This window comes from Miniopterus natalensis, chromosome 5, assembly GCF_054644295.1.
Source record: "Miniopterus natalensis isolate mMinNat1 chromosome 5, mMinNat1.hap1, whole genome shotgun sequence".
NCBI lineage: Eukaryota > Metazoa > Chordata > Mammalia > Chiroptera > Miniopteridae > Miniopterus > Miniopterus natalensis.
This window is the reverse complement of record NC_142085.1, coordinates 42,882,700-42,901,642: the sequence shown is the minus strand read 5'-3', so window position 1 is coordinate 42,901,642 and position 18,943 is coordinate 42,882,700. Positions and strand designations below refer to the sequence as shown.

At 36.6% G+C, this 18,943-nt stretch overlaps 1 protein-coding gene across 4 annotated transcripts in view; it reads right to left on the bottom strand.

Annotated features, from left to right (window-relative positions):
- Nucleotides 1-4,541: 4,541 nt before the first annotated feature.
- Nucleotides 4,542-18,943, bottom strand: part of ZNF292 (zinc finger protein 292) — a 74,506-nt gene continuing 60,104 nt past the window's right edge. For all 4 annotated transcript variants that reach the window (XM_016207310.2, XM_087817492.1, XM_016207311.2 and 1 more), the window contains one exon: nt 4,542-13,556. In XM_016207310.2, the coding sequence (XP_016062796.2) occupies nt 6,408-13,556 (7,149 nt within the window). In that variant the 3' untranslated portion in view covers nt 4,542-6,407. The remainder of the gene's footprint in view (nt 13,557-18,943) is intronic.

The following is an 18,943-nucleotide window of genomic DNA, read 5'->3' as shown; positions in this document are numbered from 1 at the left end:
TTCCTCAAAAGCTATTCCTATCAGAGCTTACCTTGCCTAGAGTTTTCTCTGCCTTCCTTCCCCAACCTCTCCCTCTCTAGGGAAGTAATTAATTGCTCTCCCTTACCACAGACTACATAGCACCACATGCTCACCCTATTATAAACTCTTATAACACCCTTATAGTGATTGTGTAGACTCTGAGCTCCATAAGTCAGAATCATGTTCACTTCACCTCCCATTTACACATTCAATAAATTTTTACTACTGCAAAAAAATTACTATATTCAAGGTACCGGACTAGGTACTTAGCATAGAATGGTAGGTGACCTAACCCAAAAGGATTCTGCCCTTGTGCAGCCTACATAGTTCAATGGATTTTGGGGGGGAAGGGTAAAAAAAAAAAGCAGTTATAACTTGTGATAAACATTGTAAGTCAAGTGAGTGTTGGAATGGAGGAACTGGTTGTGGGGCCAGAGGTCCAAGACCTGACGAATGAGTAAGGAAAGAGCCTTCCAAGCAGAACGCCTAGTGCAGGGGCCTCGAGAAGCACAAGAGCTGGTCTGGTCTGAGAAAGTCAAAAGAAACCAATGTGGCTAGAACACAATGTGCTTAGAGAGAGAGGCAGGAGTCATAGTAAAAACAATCAAACCATATTTTATTCATAAAGGGCAGTGTGAAGACAGCAAGTTCCCCAAACCTGCCCCTTACCCAAAAATATTACTTAAAAAGAAACAAACTAGCTGTCTGGTGAGGACTATTCTGGAATAAAGCCCATAAGAAGAATGTTACAGTGGTCTAGGCAAGAAATAACAGTGATTCAGATGAGATAAGAAGTGAGAGGGCTCCTTTTACTTAGGAGGCAGAAATAACTGTAATTGTGACCAACATGGGGAAAGTGCATGACAACACATTAAAGAACGTAGCTTGAGAAACTTAGGTAGTGATTTTACTTATCCAGATAAAGAATACTGAGAAACAGAATGAAGGTGGGGTGGGAACAAAATAAGGACTTGGATGTGGTTTGCTTAACTATGAGATATCTAAGTACAAGCCTGAACTAAGTAGTTTGGTATTAGAAGTATAAATTTGGGTGGCAGCCATATTGGTAATACGAAACTCCACAGAACAGACTAAATCATCCAAGGAGTACACAGGCCTACACAATGAGCCAAAGGTAAGGTACTGGTAGAGGAACTAGGGTTAGAGTCAGTGATGAAGCAGCCAGAAAGAGTAAGGAGAAAACCGAGAGAAAATGTCAAGAATACTAAGAGAGTACTTCAAAGAGGAAGTAATCAACCCTAGGAATGCTCCCCAGGCAGAGAATGAGGGCAGAAAAAGAACCAACAGATACAGCACCATGGACGAGACTAGTGATCCTGATGAGAGCAATTTCAGGAGTTGTGGGCGCATATATAGTGGTAGTAAATCAGAAGTGAAGACATGGGGTGTTTGAGTAGGCAACTTAGTTATGATGGGGAACAAATAAATGGCAGCCCCTTCTTTCAAGAATAGTAGCTACTAGGGTATATTTATGTTAGAATGGATCTAGTAAAGGAAGGTTGATAAAACATGAGTAGTTAATGAAAAGCTTTTGAGAAGGTGAGGGGGGATGGAATCCATACTACTTGGGTAGGGGTTGGTTTTTAGTAAGTAAGAGGGTGCAGATATAGATGAGTATATAAACTTGGTGGTGGAAAAGTTGAGAAAGTTACTGTAAAATTTTTATATTTTCTCAGCAAAGTGGGTGGGTGGGAAGAGATTAACCAAAGAACTTATATGCATATATGTATAGCCCACAGACATAGACAAGAGTGGTGAAGGCCTAGGGTGGGGGGGCATGTGTGGGGCAGAAAAGGTCAACGGGGGGATAAGGAGGAACATCTGCAATACGTTCAACAATAAAGGTAACTTAAAAAAAAAAGATATTCAGATGGAGTAGGAATATTGAGTGAAAGAATATATAAATCACTTGTTTGTTAAAGTTAGTTACAACAAAACTGCAGAAAAATTGTCAGGCAGTTTTTAGATAAACCTGCCTGGTGTAATCATTCTCACTCAACTGCTTAAGAGTAGACAGGTTTTGAGATTTTTTCTAGATCATGACAGAGAGCAGCATGGTCTTAGGATATTTGCAAAGGAGTATGTTTAACAGTGGGATCTAGTCTCTAAGCTGAAAAAGCTGAGGACATGAGCGAGCTGACCAATAGTAAGCAAGTGCTAGTGGTAGGATTGATTAGTTGTGATATTTTTTAGTGGAAGTAACCCCAGGTGAGCTGGAAAAAATTTGTGGTTGAAGAAAGGGAATCTTGAATCCAAGATTTGGAAGAGGTTTTGAATATAACATGGTATAGAGTTCCCATTTATGGGAAGCATATCAAAATGAGAGGCACCTTGATTGAGCAAGGAAATTGGAAAATAAATCATTTTGTTCCTTGAATGGTAGTGTCATGAGGCACAGATAATAAACAATGTAAAAACTTAAAAGCATTTATAGAGAATGGGAGTGTGAAACTTGATTAAAGAGTGATCTGGATGTCTCTTTAATGAGGTGACATTTAAGCTGAGAATTGATGGATAAGGAATGAGCCATATGAATACAGAAATAAGCATTCCAGACAGATAAGACAATACAAGGGGGAAGAAGCTTAGTGTGTATTCAGAGAGACAGAACATAAGGGAAATGGAAAGTAGGTGTTTAGAGAGATTGGCAGGGACTTTGAGTAAGGAGATTTAGATTTTAATCAAAGTGCACTTAGTTGGCATTCAGTAATTATTTAATGCAGGATGATACTCAAAACATTACCCAACACATTCAATCAATTGGAATGGATAAGTTGACCAGTCATTTGTAAACAGCTAATGCAGCCACACTGGCACACACCTGCTGATTATGAGTCCTGGCTGAATAAATGCCATTTTAGATTATTTCCCCAGTGTGTGCCTTAGAACACTAATTTAGTGGTATATACCTAAATATTAAAAATCTTTGACATAAACCTCACTTTCCAATCCTCTTAGTGTCTCACTACAATAATTTTGAAAAAGGCTTCCATACTGCTCTACGTTTTAATACCACTCATATCCATTTCTTTCTTTCTCAACTCCATTAAAATTCCTTCATCAGGTCCCCATCTTTTGCCTGGATTATTTCAAGCCTCCCTGCTTTTTTGCTTTGTTGTTGTTAATCCTCACCAGAGGATTTGTTTCCCCCCCACTGATTTTCAGAGAGTGGGAAGAGAAAGGAATTGATGTCAGACAGACACATCAATTGGTTGCCTCCTGCATGCACTTCGATTGGGGACAGGGAATGAACCTGCAACCCAGGTATGCGCCCTTGACTGGCAGCCAAACCCTCGATCCTTTGGTACATGGGCCGATGCTCTAACCACTGTGCCACACTGGCCAGGGCATACTTCCCTGCTTTTAATCTCCAACTTACCCAATATATTCTCTCTATAGTGCCAACTATCTTTCTAAATTGGTACCTAATCAAATTGTTCAATTTAAATGCATTAAGTAACCACTTAAAAAAACACACAAGATAAAGACTAATATGGCATACATGAACCTTCATGTGGCCCATCTGCCTCTTCAGCTTCTCCAAGTTCCTTTCCACATGGAACACTTGCAATACTGCAAATGCACTGTGCCCCTTCCTATCTCCACGCCTAGAATTCCTTTTTCCCCTCTGACCATCAGATGTCTACTCAGTCATCTTTCAAGACTCACCTTTTCTATAAGACTTTCATAACTGCCAACCCTCTCCCCCCAAAGCAAGAGCATTCCTTCTTTGATGTCCCTAGCTGTAATATTTATGTACTTTTACCTTAATAGCTATAGCAACTGTATTTGCTAGCCTAATAATCAAAACTGGCCTTGTTAAAACTCTGTCTAGCCCTTTAAAATAATTTAACTATGCCAATTTAACAATGCTGAAAATTTCCCAAACTGTTATATTTCACTTAAAACAACAATGTATTTTGAATAAATAACATGTTCTGATCTGTAAGATTCAAATTCTTTGGGTTTAAAAGAGGAAAAAACCCAATTTATAGCGATGAAATTTCAGGCAAATTTAGGCTGTAGGAAAAACGTATCTCAAGACAAATGACTGAGGAAAAGTATACCATGAAAAATATATATACTTTATGATTCTTTTTTTAATACTTAGGCATTACATTCCATATCAAATTTTACCAACATGCTATTCTATAAATTCGTATTTATTTTATACCATAATTTATTTCTGTTCCATGCTAAAAAGCCCACTCTTCCATATAACTTTTAGCATACAGAATCTGGAATATAAAAAAATGTAACTTAATGTTGGCAAACTCTTTCCCCTAACATATGGGAGAACCATTACAGAAATGTCTAGTGGTCAATGTTAAGGAGCAAAAGAAAAGCCCCAATACATTGTCATTTTCACTTAACAGTGGCTTATCACTAAATTGATCAGAAATAAACCTACTTGTCTCTATACAATATAGGGCAGTTTTGCCAAATGTCTATCTTTAAGAGCTAGATCAACTTCGAAGAAAAGTGTACGAAAACATAAGTTGTTAACAAAAATTTAATATTAAAATTGCTCAAAGTTAAGTTATTGTTAATTTAGAAAAAAACATGTAATCACCCATAAGAACTTTTATTTTAATAAATAACAGTGAACTTACCAAGGGGTAGGGATTTTAATGTGTCAAGTTTTATGCATATTGGTAATAAACCTTAAGGAGGTGAAACCAACTATTCAATATAACCCATTAGGCCCTAAAAATAAAAACTGTAATACTTGCTCATTTATTCAGAGTACCAGCAATTTCAGTTAATATTAAGTGCTTCATTTTTCCTGCAAATCTGATGTTGCACAGGGAATATACACATTTTCATATCATCACAAACTCATCAATATCTCAGGCTAATAATATTGTGAATGCAACTGGTTTATAACAAACACAAAGTCAAAAATCAATGCCACTATTTATGGCAAACAGAAACAAAAGTCAATTTGAAAGGATGTTTTCTTTTGTTTCCAGTGCTGATTTAGTTGGGACTTCAACTAAACTCTCCTGAAATTAGCTTCTATCTCTAGCTGTGAATCCACAGTATAAATATGGTAAACAAAGCTAAACTATAAGAGCTAACTATATACTGAATAACCAAAATAATAACAACAACTAATACTGCTCTGGAAGACCAATCTAATGAAAAAAGTATCATTAGAAATGGTGGGCAAATACAGACAAATCTGTACAATCTAACATCTATAAACAGGAAAATCAAAACATCCAACTTCCTTATAGAAAGTGTTTCAAAGGACTCTTGCATTTTATAAACACAAGATGGGCTCACTTTGATGATACCAATATTAAGATTTATAAAAATGTTTAAAAAAATTTTTCCACAAAAGTTTTTACAGTTTAAAGCTATACACCAATCTATAAATCTCAGAAAATGGAAAAAAACCTTTATAAGATCACATGTAAAAAACAAAAAATGAAATGTGATTTTATTTAAGGCAATACTGGGCTACTTCACAAATCACCACCTCAAATATTTACACTGCTCCACACTACTAGTTTCTAGCACATTCACAAAGGATTTTTTTTTTTAAACCAAATGTTTAAAATCTTTGATGTAAATTCTTTATTCACATTTCCATCATATTTCATGGAATCATATTATCTATATCCAATAAGAGCATTAGGGGGGTGGGGAAAGCTGTAGCTATAGGAAACTGCTAAACAATCTGCTTTAATGTCACATAAATACCATCCCAAAATCCTGGGTGGTAATTTACAAAGCAGAGCAAGGTGTTGATATAATGTGCCTACTTTGTGAAAAATAATTTTGAGATCTTGTAAATAAATGCTTTACGTAAAAATCAATGAATTATGGCAGGGTTTCTAGTTTTAGTTAAAAAATTCTTAATTTAAAACAATAAAAGAAGTTTTAAAAACTTGATTACTTAGTTAAAAATTAAAATTCCAAATATAAATGTGTCATTTAATAGTTTAGACTTACATACTGCTGGTGGCAGCAAATGATTTACAGTAATAAATATATACAAAAAAGATATCTACAAACAGAGAGTACTGTTATACATGAGCAGTGACCTGGTGAAACAAATCAATCACACAGATAATTCATTTTAGTTCATGAAAGGGCAATTGGTTGATATAAATTTGAGGTTTAGCTCAATATTTACAATAACTTAAGTTTTGATTCTGTTCTTCCAGTCCCATAGGGATAAAAAAAAGTTTTACATGACAAATGTCATGTTTTTTTTTTTTTCCTTTTCTTTTTTTTTTGGCCAGATTAATTCATGTCAACAACAAAAAATAATGAAAGTTTCACAATTCTAGCATGCTTGATGGCTTTCTATTTAAAATAAAACTGCAAATGATGTCTTTATAGCACATTAGTTATCAGTACTGCCCTCTCCCTGTGGCTTTACCCATACTGATTTCTTTCATAACAGACACATCTGGATCATTTGAATGTACTTCAAGTTTTTTCAGACTGACGGTAGGTTTCATTTCCTGAAGTTGCTTCAAGACAAGTTCAGTGCAATCTTTCAGAGTCTTGTCTAAAACAATTTTTACATTACCACTGCACTGAAGCTGTGATGGATTGGCAAACTGTACAAAAGTTTCACTTTCTTTATAAGAACATATATGATTTCCACTATTCACAGCAGTCTTGTCGATATTTTTTCTTGAATTTGAATGGGATCCTTTTTTATTTCCACTATTTGAATGGTCTTTGTCAGTATTTTTCTTCTGCTTCACTGCAGACTCCTCAAGAAACTTCAGAAATGACACTTCAAATCCCATTGGTTTAAATGAGCTCCAGTCAAAAGATGCAGGATGCTCCTCAGTGGTTTGAATTGCAACAGCAGTTTCTTCTTCTTTACGCATATTACTTAACTCAACTGCTGGTGCTGGTTCAGCCTTTTCGACTTTCCTCTTTTTATTTTGGGAGACATTTTTCTCTTTATTAACTCTCTTCAAATTACCTGCTTTTTGTTTTTCTGGTTGGCAGGAGTTATTTTCCTGAAAATCATTACTTACATTTGAAGAGGTATGAGCTTGGGTCTCCACACTTGTGTTGTCTTCATTTATTAATTTTGTAATAAATAATTCTGTTAGTTCATCCATTTCATCTTTTTCATTTTTTTCAACTTCCTTTTGTAGAACTGTAGTTGTTCTTGAGTTATCATTACTCTCTGATACACAGGTATCAGATTCTTTCACATCATTCTTATCAACTTCTTGCTGAGAAGTTTCCTTTAATTGTGAGTTGCAACACTGTTTGAAGACAATAAGAAGATTGCGGTGTTGTGAAGTAAATGCCTTAGATAACTTATGGCATTTATAATGTCTAATTATATTGCTTTCACTTGTAACAACTGATGTACACCCCTTTATCATACATGGATACTGGGTTACAAATCTGCTTGTACATTCAGATAAAGCATCATTTCTAGCCTTTATAGAATATACATGTTTTCCACGTTTCAGTGAATAAGGCTTATTTTCTTCAATCTGTACAATTTTCGCATTCTTGTTTTCTAAATTATTTTTTTTCCTTCGTTTGGTCTTAGGCATTTTGGTTCCTTCCTTTCCAGATCTGTGTTTTGTCCCTCGATATTTAGACTTTGTCTTTTCTTGGTTTGCTTTGCTTGATATATTTTCCTGACCAGATGTTAATCTTCTTGGCCGAATCAAATGAGCTTTATGTTTGTCATTATGCTTATTAAAAATGTGTCGAAGAAGATTAGACCGAGTTGCATATATACGGTCACAGCCTTCACAGTCACACTTGTATATACCATCTTCTTCAGTTTTACTTCCCCTTATCCTGATACCATGGTCTGCCTCGAGGTGAACAACATAGTTCAAATATGTGGTAAATGAAGATTTACACTCTAACTGGTCACATGGAAATTTCCCAACATCCACAGAAGCAGTCATACTTTCAATCTCCTCAGGAGTCATTTCATGAAGTTTCATATAGTGCTGTATTAGGCCAGTAATTGCTTGGAAAATTCGAGAACAGTCACTCACTTGACATCGAAATTCTTTCACAGTTTGTTTAGTTTCAATTTCTTCACTTTCTTTACCAGCTTCGCTTTCTTCTTCAACCTCTGCAGAAAATGCAGGTAGATCTGATTTGTGTACAGCCTGGTAATGCAGAATTAAGTTTTGCTGTATAGTAAAGGCAGCAAAGCAGCCCTGATGAACACATCGATAAGGTCTGTAGGGACTATATCTTGTTGGAAACTCAAGGGATTGGGAAACTGGCGTCTTGCGTTTTCTCTCCTCCTTTTCTTTTTTATGTCTCCTAATTTTCCGTCCTTTGGTTTGTATGTTTGTGAGAGAATTTGTATTACATTGTTCTGAAATTACTGTAATCAACTGTGAAGAATTTTCTGTTTTTTCAGGGCTTTTTTTTTCTGTAAGTTGTTTTTCTGGAATCACTGCTATATTATTAAAGGCATTTTCCTTTATTGCTCCCAATTCCATAGCAGACTGGAATTCCCTTTTATTTTCCTCTGTCACAGCTAACTGTCTTTTTACTTGTGTTATTCGTGGGGCTGACAAATTTTCACTCTGAGATTTTCTCCCATAAGGTCTTTTTATTTTTAACTTTACCATTTCTTCTGTTGTAAAATGATGTACCAACTGACAGTGTGCCCGGAGGTTAGAATTTCTTGTAAATGTTTTTGTACAGGTAGGTACTACACATTTAAATGGAGCAAACTTCAACTGATTCTTCTTAATTTCAAGAATCATCTCTGGAGTGTATTGATGAATTTTACCATAGTGCTTAAATAGTGCGTCCTTTGTCATAGCACTGTAATTACAGCCTTGGTTTTGACACACAAAGGGTTTATTAACTTTGTCAGAAAATTGAATATTATTTAGCATTTCAGAAACTGGCTGAACAACTGTAGCATTTGGAGCTGATTTAACAGGAGCAGGAGTCAGTGTCACTGACGTATTTATTAGCAGACACCGGGACACTGGAGTGGACAGGTCATTTTCTAATTTTAATTTCTGTAAGCCTTCTAAAATTTCCTGAATTTGATCCTCCTTATGTAATACTTCAGACTGAGGAATGTTACTTTTTGTTGGCACGACACTTATGAAGGAGGAAAACTGAGAAGAATCAGGTAATTTATTATTTTGTACAGTGTTTACTGAAGGAAGCTGAATGTTATAATTTATTTGAGCATTCTGTGATGTTTCACCAACACCCTGAGATCCACTTTTCACTTCAAGTATTTGAGAATTCATAGCACTTTTAATAATTTCAAGAGTCTTTTCAAAGTTTTGTATAACATTGTCTTCAGAAATCTGCAAATCAGAATTTATTGAAGTTGTGCATGAATTCAAAGCCATCATTTGGGAATCACCATTTTCAGTTTTTAAAGGTAAAGGAGCTAACACTGTATGAGACTCAAGATTGGTTTTAAAGTTTTCTTTCACATCAGTCATAAATAACTGATTGTCAACATTACTTAATTTCTGTGTTAGGTTTTCCACCAAAGCCTGAGGTTCACAATTTGGAATTACATTTGAATGAAGGTTAGTAGTTGGTATCTCAATACTTTTTGCTATAAGTCCCATTGACGTTAAATCACTAGTTACCAGGTTTTGGGAAGCATTAGGGGCAATTAGTGGAGGAGTAACTTTCTTTCTTCTCTTAGAAGCACTGTTTCCCTTTTTATTTAAATGACTGGACCTTGTGTTCTGAGGACCACTTATAACTGAAACACGAGAACTGTTGCTGGTAAAATTCTGTGATGGCCCATTAGAATTAGGGAATGTACTAGAGCACAAACCATTTTCAACAGCCTTCAGTAGTAAGTCATTTGTTGGAAAAACAGGCAAACTGCTGCACTCCTCAATGGAGGGAGTTTTGGAGTTTGGTGCCCTATTCTGGTTTGTCAGCAGGGAGTTTGGGTGGCATACGGTCTGCAACAGGGGTGGTGGCACTGCTGGGTTTGATATCACTGTCGCATTTACTTGTGCTGCATCTGAGACACAACCTGTTGGAGCATGAGAAAGCATTTCAGCACCCTCAAATGTACTGGGAATGCCAGCAGTTTCCAAAGCCTGTTTAATAATTTCACTTCCTTCTTGACTAACGTTTGTATTAAAGTTAGTCACGCCAGTCCTAGGAAATGTATTTGGTAAAAATGTTGAAGAGCGATTTTCAGCAGCAAGAAGTTGCAGGAATGATGGATCTTTAAAACATGTTTCTGGACTGAAGGTAGACTGTTGTGGCTGCTGCAAATTTACTGCATTTGTGGAGAGAATCATGCTGGCAAGAAGAGAAGGCTGTCCATTACTCTGTAGAAGTTCTTGAGCAATTTCTGCTCCATCCAGTGGTTTACAGTAAGATCGCTTAGACAAGTGTCCACCCAGAGATCTGGGATTGGTAAAAGCCCTATAGCACCTGCTACAGATGAATTTCCCATCTCTGATAATTGCAGGCCACTTAGCCCTTTTGTTGTGCTTGGGTTTTCTTTCCTTCCCATTTGGGCCCCGCCCACGCTCTTTTTTAACTTTTTCAGGAGCAGATTGTTGCGCACTGTTGCTACTGAAGTCATTTGCAACATTTACTTGTGAGGGAAAAACTGCATTTTCAACATTACCTCCTTTTAGAAAGGAGGAATTAGTGTTTCCTTCAATTTGTGAGGAAAAATGATTTGTATTGTTTTCCAGTTGGGAAAAAACAGAATTTGTTGCACTATCTGCTGGTGAAGGGAAGAGAGACATTGAACTACTTTCTGCAGGTAAAGGAAGGAAAGGATCTGAGCCACTGTCAATATTCAAAGGCAAAACTGTTTTGGTTAGATCTTCCATTTGTGCTGGCAAGGTAGTATTAGACAAATTTTCCATCTGGGAACATAACATACTACCACCTTGTTCACTTTTATCCTGAGGAGGTATATTTGGACTTATGACACTTTCCACTGAGGGCAATAGTGGAGTTGACACACTGGATAAATGAGCTGGAAAAATGGTAGATGAGACGTGCTGCAACTGATTTGAACAAGTAGAATTCCCACTGGCTTTGGTCTGTGGTGTAAAAAATGCATTGTTAGAGCCGCTCATCTGTGATGGCAAAAAATAAACAAACTTTCCATTATTTGGTGCATTTAAGTTGTTAGATTTCTGGCCTTTTTTACTTTTGCATTGCATTTTAAATGCAGCATACTGGTCAGGGTGTGCTGTCTTCATGTGCTTCCCAATACTCTGTGAGGAATTATAGGTTCGAGTGCATCCCTCAACCTGGCAACTGAACTTCTGAACTGGTGCTTTTGGAGGCACTGATGGAGTTCCTAAAGAACTACTTAGGTTAGGCTGTGGTTGAACAAATGTGATACTTTCTAATGTCTTAAGGGGTAAATTATAAAGACTGGATGATGTTTTAACATTACCTCCACATTCAAACTTGGATGTTGGCAAACTGTTTTGAAATCCTGTCTGATTTTGCACAGAAAAGGTCATCAAGTTGTTCACTTGTCTTTCTAAGTTTTGTGGGGTAAGGTCCCCTATTTTGAGGGTTTCTGAATTTACTAAAGAATTCTGAGTAATCTGGGCTTCATTAAAGCAATCCTGTTCTTTTCTCCCCTGGAAACCTGGATGACACAAATCATTACAAGTATCTTCAACTACTGTATGTAAGTTTGCAACCAGTGATTCACCAGTGTCTTCCACAGTTGAATTTTCTTGCTTTCTAAAGTTATCCTCAATCCCCTGATTGAGGGACACCTTAATGGACACAGCTACTTCACTGGCCTGTAGCAGAGTAGCAGCAGCAGGGTTTTCCAAACCATTTGACAATGGTTCATCAGCTTGCCTGAGCTCAGAAGCAGAAATCTGGTCTTGTTTGGCCACAGCTGATTCTGCCTTGCTTTTATCGCAAGCATCACTTCTACCTGCTGATAAGGTATTTTCAACGTTATTTTGTGAAAGAAGCATAGACTTCTCTTTCTCGGTATTCCCTTCTGAGTTTTGATTTACTTTTGAAGGCTGAACAGAAGCTCCAGACGAATTAAGTTGTTCTTCTGGAGGAAGTGATTTTTCAGGAGTACTGTGATCATCCAGATGCTTTTCTAGCTCACTCTGAGAACGATACACTTTACCACAACCTGTGAACTTACAAGTATAGGTATTATAATGCTGTGCTTCATGATCATATAGTAAATAAGCTTCTGAAAAAATCCTGCCACATTTAGGAAACATACACTTTGCTCTAAAAACTTGATGTTCCTTTCGGTGGGTTAAGAGCTCTGCATAACTATTAAAACCAGCCTTACATTTCATCTGTATACAGATATATGGTTTACTGCCACAGTGCATTTGTAAGTGATCATTGAGATGAGTAACACTTACGAAATGCCGCCTACAGTACTGGCAAATAACTTTTTTGCTTTGCATTTCAAGAAAGCGCTTGGCATCTTCACTATCCTTATGCCCCTTTACATGAGCAATTAGATTTTTAAAGTACTTAAAGCCCTTTTTACAAAAAGTTACAGGGCAATTAAATTCATTGACAGGTACTGGTTTCTGGACTGGGATCACTTCTGGCTCATAAGATTTATCTTTGTCATCATTTTCATCATCTGAACCATCATTGTCATTAAATACTATAAAGTCTGTTGAATAGAGACTATTCTTTTTTATAGGCCGCTGTTCCTGCTTGGCCACAGCATTAGTCTTCTGATTCTCATTGGTAGTTGTGATTTTAGGAGGCCTTCCCAATCTTCTTAATGGTTTCATAGCTGCTAGTCTCTCTTTACTAGATTGTTTAACATGCAACGTGACATGAGGGACGAAAGTTTCTTTAGAATTAAAGTTCTTTGCACATATAGGACAACTATAAATCCCATCTTTGTAATGTTTTTGAGCATGTCGTACTATTCTATGACCAAGGAATTCTTTGTCACATAGCACACAATACTGCATGTAGGCTTGCCAATTCCGAAACCTAGCAGATATAAATCCCCTCTCTCTTAATTGTTTTATCTCTCTCTTCTTCTGCTTTTCATCACAAAGAAGGCCAGAATTAGCACCAACTCCACCAGAAAGTCCATTCACAGATGTTTCTTTAATCTCTTCCTGGTAGTCTGCTACTTTCTCATAAACTTCACTGTCATTTAGTTCATCGATTGAAGACACAATGGATGCTTCTTCCCCCATTAATGCAAGACACTGTCGCTTTAAGGTTTTCCAGTCCCAGAATTCTGGATCAAAGGGCCACTGAGTTTTTAATACAAGTAAGAGCTCACAGCGTAGAGAATTTGGTATTGGGAGATTCTCTTCATCATATTTCTGGTCCGGCTGGTTATACAACATTTCCACAGCATAATATGCATCTACTGTAGGCTCAATAAGAAATTCGCTCAGCTGACAAGCACGTTTAACTTCCAGATCATCAGGCAACAAGCACGAAATGGTCTTGCAAATAGATATTTTCACTTCGGTATTTTCTGTAGAATCCAAGCGAAGAGCTTTTACACATAGTTCTATGCAGGTAGCAAGTCCAGCCCCTTCAGTCTATGAAAAAGGAAATAGGAAATGTTAACTTAATCTAGGCTCATCAACACAGATTTGTGAATTTAGTACTTTAAAATTGAGGTGTTTTTCTCAAATTTTACGATAGCTAATATATAAGATGTTCCTCCTTACAAAGCATTGCAGCTTAGCCTGGGGTGGTGGTGGTAGTGGTGAGTATGTGTAAAATGTACTGCATAGAGTAGGAGAAAAAGCACAAGTACTGGCAGCCAAAATTATCTAACTAGCAGCCAAAGTTATTTAACCTCTCTGACCTTTCATATCCCACATATAAAACAGAGACCAAAAGAGAACAAACTCTGTAAAATTGCTGTGAGCATTAAGTGGATGTTATGTATCTAAAGTAGTTGGTATAGTCTGGTATGTCTGGCACACAGTAAATGATGAATCGATGCCATTACCTTTATCACAAATCTCATTTCCTACGTTTGCATTTGCAATCCTTCTGAAACAAAACCCTCTTAACCCAACTACAAAACTGAGAATGTACCCGTATTTCCTGGATAATGAAACAAGGCTTTCACTTTTAACAGAATAAAATTATTCGACCTTAATAGTGGAGGTTCCAGTTCTATCACAAAATTGAATGCCAAATCACCTATCACATGGCCAGACCAGCTTAAGAATTAGAAGACATAATAAACTTTTTTCATTTTGAATTAGTATCTTGAACTGTTATTATAAGATAGCAGTAATGAATGTCATTTGAAAGATACATGAAGATAAAACGGGTTTTAAAAGGATAAAAGGGAATATATATATGAAAAATAAGCCAACCAAAAGATGTGGTCACATTTATGAGAATGAAATATGTGTGGTATAAGACCAAAAGGCAAGAAAGAAAAGAAGACAAAAGCTGATAGGATCTGTACTTTCACCAATTAAGAAATAAATAAAATGTTTTACTAAACAGAATATTAGACTTGCGGGCCAAAAAGAGAGTGAGGAAAGGAGGCTGGTATACTGAAATGGACTTGATTTCAGGTAGAGTACAAAGACCAAGAAAACAAAGAAAAAAAGATGGACAAAACAAGAATATGAAACTCATTTTTAAAAGTGACAGTGAAGAAAGGACAATTGGGAAAGAGGTGGAACCATATGGTTGTCTCTGGCCTTCGCATAAACTTGAGTCATTATTTTATACTTATCTGAGATAGGTCTGAGCCAGAAAACTTTTACAGTAAAAACTTTTGCATCATTGTTACATGCCTTAGGGGCTACTAATAATGGTAGACAATTAGACAACTTCTCTGTTAGAATATGGAAGGGGGAGGGGAGATGAGGTCAATGAAGCTGTATATTGGAAAGAAGAGGGTTTGAAGAAAGAAGTCTTGGAGGAATTAAAGGCCAAGTCAACCATAAAGATGATCTGAAGTAATAATGACAGCATATGTCAGAAAAATTGGTAAATATGTAGAGAGAGAGAATTCTAGAAAAGGCTGAACTTATTTAGAAAAGTCAGGAAATGTTGGAGAAAGTACTTTAAGAAAGTATTCAGGGAACAGAGGATTTGTGGATGAAGGATACCTACTTTGAGTAAGGTAACTATTTTCTGTCATATGAATATCAAGCTCCTTCTCCTGAGCTGGAAAAAACTGATTCAAAAAAATCTACTTACTGCTTAAAAAATGCAACTCAAATTACTTCGGAGAGAAACTCAACTGACATTTCTAATTCAGTTTGCTACTGGATTCAAGGGTTCATTTCAACTCATTAAGGGCAAATAGCTTTGAGTAAATTTGCTTTAAAAACATCTTTATGGCCTGGCTGGGCGTGGATCAGCAGCTGAGCATTGACCTAGGATTCAGGAGATTGCGGTTCCATTCCCTGTCAGGGCCTGGGTTTCAGGCTCGATTCCCACTGGGGGCGTGCAGGAGGCAGTTGATCAATGACAAATCTCTCATCATTGATGTTTCTATCTCTCCCTTTCCCCTCTCCCTTCCTCTCTCTGAAATCAATAAAGATATATTTAAAAAAAAAACTCTTTATGTTCCCTGCCTGGTGTTGCCCAGTGGTTGGAGCGCTGCCCGAACACCAAAGGGTCGCAGGTTTGATTCCTGGTCAAGGGCACATACCTGGGTTGCAGGTTCGATCCCCAGCCCTGTTTGGGGTGTGTGCAGGAGGCAACCAATCGATGTGTCTCTCTTATATTGGATGTTTTTCTCTCGGCCCCCCTCTCTCCCTCCCTTCCACTCTCTCTAAAAATCAATGGAAAAAGTATCCTCGGGTGAGGATTAACAAAAAAACAACAAAAATCTTTATGTTATAAATAAATTGAAACCTTAACAAATAACACCAACAAAACAATAAACTACAAAATTTTTATTCTTCTGAGTTTTCGAGTTTGTGTAATTAAAAATTAAGTTTATAAGTAATATTCATATAATAAACTGGTTATATAAGAAGTGTTTTTAAAGTTGAGTTTGAAATCACAATTTCCCATAAGTACATGTAATTAAACAATTAGTCCATAAAAATTTACTTAATAACCTCATTTAATAAAAGTACTGATAGCAGGAGCTTAAATTTATGAACCACAGAAACAGAAAGCTAAGTGATACCAATTCAAAGGAGGAATAGAGATAAATGCCCCTTCCTGGCACTAGTATAGTACCAGGAAAACTTCTAAAAAAAATGCAAGGTTTTATCTTTGATATCCCTTTGTTTTTCCCCTTTCCTCTGGCTAGCTAGTATCCTTGACCTAAAGCTACTCAGGGCTTACATGCTAATAGCAGTTCCCCAAATATCTCCCATTAGCCTCCCCTAACCCTCCACAGTATTTTGTTTTATCCTGCTTCAAAATTCTTAAATGGTTAATTTCAGAATTAAATATAACTAAGCATGGAATACAAAAGGGCCTTCACAATCTAACCCATGTGTCATATCATCTAGCTTCATCTTTTACCTTTTCCTCTATCCAAACAGCCTACAATTCTAGGCAAACTGAAGTAACTGCAGGTCCCCAAATATGCCATTCTCTCATTTGTCTTGATACTAATTTGTGTTATTGTAACATAATAAGAAATATGTATTTTGTTCTTCATCCATAGTTCTGAAAACAAAGCTATTCATACTTTTTAAAAAAATCCTCATCAGAGGATATGCACTATTGATTTTTTGGGGGGGGGGAGGGAGGGAAGGAGAGAGAAAAAAATGAATTGGTTGCCTTTCACACATGCCCTGACCAGAGATCAAACCCAAAACCCAGGTAATGTGCCCTGACTGGGAATCGAACCCACAACCTTTTGATGTACAGGTCGATGCTCCAATCAACTGACCAACCCTGCTGGGCTACTCATGCTTTTAACTTCTTCCTCATGTGCTTTACGTTTGACAAAGTCTCTAGAAAAGCACTACTCAACAGAACTGAGATGATGGAAATGTTTTTTATCTGTGCTGTTCAACATGGTACTAACTAGCCACAGGAGCTATTGCGCATCTAAAATGAGGCTACTGTGATTGAAGAAAGAATTTTACATTTTACTTAATTTTAATAGCCATGACTGCCTCACAGCTACCATAATGTGTAGCTTTTGCTCAAGTTCCTTTTGTTTCTTCAACACAGTGTCCTTGTGAGAGTGGTGTAAAGCTGAGGGAGGAAAGTATTTTCTACCTAACCTTCTAGATTATCCTGATTAAGAAGTGAAATCCAAAGTGGTTAAAGTCACCAGGTGGTCAATAGCAAGTCAAGATTTATACCCAATTTGTCTGACTTCTAGTTCTAAGTTCCTTCTATTTAACCATGATGCTCTTTAAGTTAGATAAGAGCAGCAGCACAACCTCTATTTTTAAACTGCACAGTAATTTCCTAAGAAACCTATTGTTCTAAGTTTATTTTTTTAACGGTAGAACTATGATATATAAAATGAAAAATCAGGATGAGTTAACAAGGATGATACAGAAAAACAGGAAAGCAGAACTCATTCCTGCTCTTTACTCCTCAAAATGAAATTATTTCAGGAGGGAAAAAAAATGAAGATACATGTAAGATATACTGACTACAGATTTTAAAAGGTACTTTAAAAAGGAGAGGAGAGTGTCTTTTGGTTCCTCCTTTCAAAAAACAAAAGTATACATTAATTTAAAAATACTTCTTGTCACGCTGCATCCCAGTTTTTAAGGGTTCCTAAAAACTGTTTGGCATTCCATGCTATGCATGGTAACATGTTTGGAAAGTGTCTTCTGTGAATATTTAAAATGGAAACCAACTGCATTCCTACAAGGGTTATCACAAGAAAATAAATTAGTTTTATAAAGAAAATAAATTAGTTTTTGGATTCTGATACAGTTAATAAATAAATGGAAACACATATGCAACCTCTGCTTATCACTTCCCTCTTCAGTTGTATCTACTCTGTTTAATTCATCTGTTAAGTGTTTTCATTTCAATGACTATGTTTTTTTATTTCTAAAAGTTCTTTGACTCAAAATCTGCTTGGTCATTTTGATAGTATCTTTCTCATGCTTTCATTCCTTATTTTATGTCTTTAAACATGTATATTATAGATTTATCTATAATTGTATTTATTATCAAGTATTAGGGAAATAATTCTACTATTCTACCTACTGAAATTCATTCATGCCAGATTGCTTCATGTTTTATAAATCTTTAAAAAAATGTTTTTATTGATTTCAGAGAGAGGGAGAGAGAGATAGAAATATCAGTGATGAGTCATTGACTAGCTGCCTCCTGCACCACCCCCGCCCTGCTCCCCCCCAAGATGGAGCCCACAACCCGAAAATGCCCTGACTGGGAATTGAACTGTGACCTCCTGGTTCATAGGTTGATGCTCAATCATTGAGCCATGTTGGCCAGCCTGTTTTTATAAATTGTCTTTTTTTTTTAAAGTCCTCTAAGTGGTTGGTTATCCACTTTATTTATTTATTTATTTATTTATTTATTTTAAATGTCTTTATTGATTTCAGAGAGAGGAATGGAGAGGGAGAGAAAGAGAGAGAGAGAGAGAGAGAGACATCAATGATGAGAGTCATTGATCGGCTGCAGCCTGCAACCTGGGCATGTGCCCTGGCTGGGAATAGAACCCCGATCGCCTGGATCCTAGGTCAATGCTGAGCCACGCCCGGCTGGGCCTGTTTTATAAACTGTGATAATTTGTCTTTAAATTTATGTAGTTTATAGTTTTTATTCTTGCATGTTTAATCCTATTGTTTTTTTCTCTCTGCTAAAATTCCCTTGGCAGACTGTTTCATGTTTTGAAAAATCTTGATTGTGACCTCATCATAAGCAGGGCTTTATCTGAGAATCCTGTGCTAAGGGTTTATCTCTCTAGGTTTGCAATTGCTTCTGCCAGGAATGCCAGGTATTACCAACCCAGACTCACTTCATCCTTACCCTGTTATCCTGGACT